Source organism: Sipha flava, unplaced genomic scaffold (genome assembly GCF_003268045.1).
Source record: "Sipha flava isolate LNK unplaced genomic scaffold, YSA_version1 21895_pilon_pilon, whole genome shotgun sequence".
In the NCBI taxonomy this organism is placed as follows: Eukaryota; Metazoa; Arthropoda; class Insecta; order Hemiptera; family Aphididae; genus Sipha; species Sipha flava.
This window is the reverse complement of record NW_020272844.1, coordinates 1,771-6,283: the sequence shown is the minus strand read 5'-3', so window position 1 is coordinate 6,283 and position 4,513 is coordinate 1,771. Positions and strand designations below refer to the sequence as shown.

The 4,513-nt window shown below is 31.8% G+C and overlaps 1 protein-coding gene across 1 annotated transcript; it reads right to left on the bottom strand.

The window, feature by feature from the left end:
• Window positions 1–568: 568 nt before the first annotated feature.
• Window positions 569–4,185, bottom strand: LOC112683059 (proclotting enzyme-like; the record flags this gene model as incomplete). Its single annotated transcript, XM_025553918.1, has 2 exons — window positions 569–863; window positions 3,758–4,185. Coding segments are annotated over 2 exons (708 nt in total), but the record flags the coding sequence as incomplete, so codon positions are not given.
• Between the last annotated feature and the right edge of the window lie 328 nt (window positions 4,186–4,513).

Genomic DNA, 4,513 nt, shown 5'->3' with positions numbered 1-4,513 from the left:
TTAGAAAATGTGTGTGTATAATATTATGAAAAGGCTTGATTTTTTTTTCATTTTCATAATTAAACAAAATTGAAAATTAAGTATTTACAAAAAAAGGGTCCTCGGACCAATTTAGTTTATAGTTAAGGGTCCATGACTTTACACTAATTGGAAACCACTGGTATATTCTATTCGATTGGAGTGCGGAGACGACAGGTAGATCATATTACGTAATAGCGTGCTCAAGATATACGCTAGTCAAGAAACAGTACGAATTAAACTTTTTAAACAAAAGTACGTGAAAAAACTTGTTTGCTGTGTTTATTTTCATCGGACGCCTCGTCCTTGGACACGTGTACTCGTGATCCGAAACTGTCTAGGTCTTTGTTGAAACAATGGCACTCAAATTCGTACTGAAGTACTTTTCCAAATATTGTGCTATTAAGCCGTATCTTATCCTACAACGGGCGACTATATTGGTCATTATAGATCTATGTATGATTCTACAAAACGTTCAGACCGCTTTAAGTTTTGGAATAACATTTTGAGACCTTGCGGCTGGTCAAGCCGGCGATAGCACGAACGGTTATATTACAACTTTCTATCAACTGCTACTATTACAGTATACTTTTGTCTTACCGGTGACGACAGCGGATTTCTTGTACACGTCCATGTTGGTTTTGGGCAAGCAGATGGGCCGAATGAAAGAGTTGTACACTGTAGGCCTGTTCAGCCTCACGATGGCTATGTCGTTGGCGTGCGTGGCAGGATCATAGTCCGGATGCGGTCTGATGTCCGACGCTTTGTAATCGATGAACTGCGTATCATTGGTGGTAGTGAAATCGTATTCGCCGAGCCTGACCACAAACTTTTGTTTGGTGTAGCTGAAAAACGCAATAAGTTTCATGCATCATTTGTGGTGCATAGTTACGCGATTTAGTGCAAATGAACGTAGCCATTAGGACGTGACCCTTTGAATGTATAGGATAAATGTACATACAAAAAAATAAATAGGTATAAAACTAACTATTATTTATAATAATTTATATATGTTACAGGTAAAGTTCGAAAATGGGTAGTTAACACATTATCCGAGTAAAGTAAATCTTATTCATATGAATAATATAATGTGTACATTATCCAGAATGCTATGAATAAAGTATGAAGTAGAAAAAAAGCCGAATATTATTAATTCAAAATAAAAATTAAAAACTGATATTAAATACAATTATTTATTGGAACAGGGTGGCATTTTGAGTTGCAAACTACCTCTCCAGATATACATTTACTCCTACATTTATTTGTTAAACAATTATTTTTACACAAACATTTTTTTAAAACTTAAACCACCGAAAAGAAATTGTGCATTAGCTATTTCACATAAAGATTTTTTTATAGCCGACACTTTTTTTTAAAATATTTATAAAAGTTTCATTATGATTTATTTGTTTTTTTTTTCACGTTTTTTATTTCAAATAATATGTTATAATATTTTGATTCCGTTAAATTTACCGAATTTTTATTACTTTTATTAATTAATAAATCAAAACTCTCATAAAATTACTCTTTTTAAGAAAACAATTTTTTTTTTTTTTTTTTAAAAAACTAAATTATCAAACATTAATAAATCGAACAAGTGAACTCGAAAACCAGTAGCACCGTACAGAAGTTTAAAATTAGTATACAATATCAATGCACACGATTCATCATAATGTACAATTTATATTTTATCGTATTTTATTAATTTTATCTACAATTTATACTTTGTCGTATTTTATTTTATGAAAATACTTTGTCCATTTAAAAGTAGATAATGTACAAATTACCCGATCAATGCACCTACAAAATAAACGTCTTACAAATATGTTTATTTAATGGGCATGGGTAGTGTCCACGTTACCCGATTTTCGTACTCTACCCGTAACATATATACTGCATGTATTAGTTCTGCCGTTCTGGTTCATTTACACGTTAATACAATCATAGGAGATTAAATGCCGACGAAATGGGAGTAAAACATCCGAGTTTATGGTTTTTTATCAACAGAAAAGCACAAGCTGGACGTGATATATTTTGAAACTTGAAACAGGCGAGAGTGCCCTAAAAAAAATTAAAGAAATTTATTGATTCGGATAATTGAATTTTCAGAATTGTTCAAATTTATGTTACTAAAACTAAAACATCATTCTTACGTGAAATAACACTAGATATTTATCTTAATTAATATTATTTATACCCACAACTTTTAATATAAATAATGTTTTAATAAACATAACTCAATAATAAATGTTTAATACTTTTTTGATATTAAATATCAATTTTTTTATGTCCATTTGTTCCGTACGTCCAAAGGGCCACCGCCAAATGGCCATGTAAATTTGTCCGTATTCAATGGTTAAGGTGGAAAAGGTGTACACACACGAGTAACGAAAATGTATATAATTAATATCGTTGATAAATACGTAATCGCATGATTTGTAAAATTTGTGGTGGATACATGGGCGTAACATTTGATGAAAACAGGTTTTTAAAGAAGAAACAATTATTTTATGAAAAATCTCTAAGATTTTTCGTTTGTTTCAAATCAAATTATATTCGAACATTTATTGAATTTAATTGGACTGTTTTACAATTTTTTTGAACTTGGACCAGCGAAGCAATTTAAAAAAACAATTTGCTTTTTTTTTGGGGGGGAGAGCACTTGTTTACAAATCCATTCATGCGATAAATTATGTTATTGTCTTATCGTTTTGAAAGCATGCGTTCATATGCTATAAATAATTCATGTTTATTGTTCATGAAAAAATGTAATATTGTATTGTTAGTATATGTTTTCTCAAATGCGAGCTTAGTTTTTTTTATTTGCCGATATGTCAATTCGTTGCTGGTGACGTACACGCATTAAATTCGATAACCTCTGACCGGTATTCGCAACTTGTTATAACATACATATATACAGAGTGACTCACAATGTTTTCCCGATGAAAATATATCCGTAAATATTACACTTTTTTTCTCCAATTTTAGTGGCCATGTGTCAAACATAATAATATTACGGTAATATCAAATTCGTATTTTCATCCCTTAACTGGCAACTTAATTTTTTAAGTTTTTACCTCTATACGATTTCAAAATTGCAATTTTATGATAAAAGTTACGATGAAAATTTTAATTTATTGCAATCGAAAATCCAATAATTGGTTTCGTGTAGTTAGTGTAAGTTTTGAAAATGAAAAACCCGTACAAGGTAAATGAGAAGTAGAATTTGGTTAGTTAAACAAGTATAATGACGGTTGCAATAAATTAGCATAAATTACTAATTAGATAATTTTTATCTTTTCCTGGTCACATTGATGAGTTTTTTTTATACATTAGTGTAGCATTAGCTGCGTCTTACTATGGCAACAAAGAACGAATACCGGTATACCTATTATACGGATTCTGTTGTTGGAAAAGTTATCTAATTTTATTACAATAGCTATTATACCTAACTGTGTACACGGTCATTATTTTCAAAACGTACCCTAGCTATAAACGTATATAATGAAATAATAGACTTTTAAATAGGATATTTAAACATTTTTGTAACAACGTATATCATAAAATGGTTATATTGGAATTATACAGAAGTAAACGATTCAAAATTAATTTTTCAAAGCCGGTTAACGGACCAAAACACTAATTATATATTACAACAGTGGGAAAGTGGGAAAAAATGAATATTTTAAGATAGTTTTCCATCGGAAAAGCGTGATATCCGCTGTAAAGTCGGAAATACCTTTTAAAACAATGAGCCGCTGTCAGTACAAACCGACGATTAAGTAACACACCGTCGCAGAAATTCATATAGTTGGTCGTCTCAAGGAATACGGCCATCCACGGCCAATCGCTGGCCGTCGCGTTTTGCACGGCCAATATTTTTGATATGGATTTGGTGTTGATGCCACATTCCGGTTCTTCTGGCAACGGTTTGATGGGTTCCGGTGCCGCTCGGTCCAGGACTTTGTCCAACTCTGATTCTTCGTCATCGACAATCGTTCTCCGATCCCTCTTCGGATGGATTACTTTGTCGGCGGGACAGCAAAAGCTCTGCGACCTTGGTGAAGGAGGGAAGAATAAAAAATAATTATACCGGTTACGGAAAAATCGGTTGTAAAATATGAATAGAAAATATACCGAAATAGGATCTTTTCGGTTATTTAACCGCTATTCTTCCGCGCATATACCTGTAGATAACATGCTGATACATGCTTTCTAAGTTAAAATATGTAACCAAACGACCCTACTGTCGTACTGTTATTTGTTAGTAACGTTTAGGTTTAGATTTGGTAAACATAAATTTCTTACGTCACTCGAAACCAATCGAAGAGGAAAGTGATGCTATCAAATTTTTTTCAAAGATATGGTATTTTAGTAAATCAATTGACTTGAGCAAGTGCTGGATTAAACATTTGTGGGCCCCTAGGCAATTAAAATGTTGGTCCTTACAAAATAATTTTTTATATACATTTTTAACATTACTATTCAATAATTA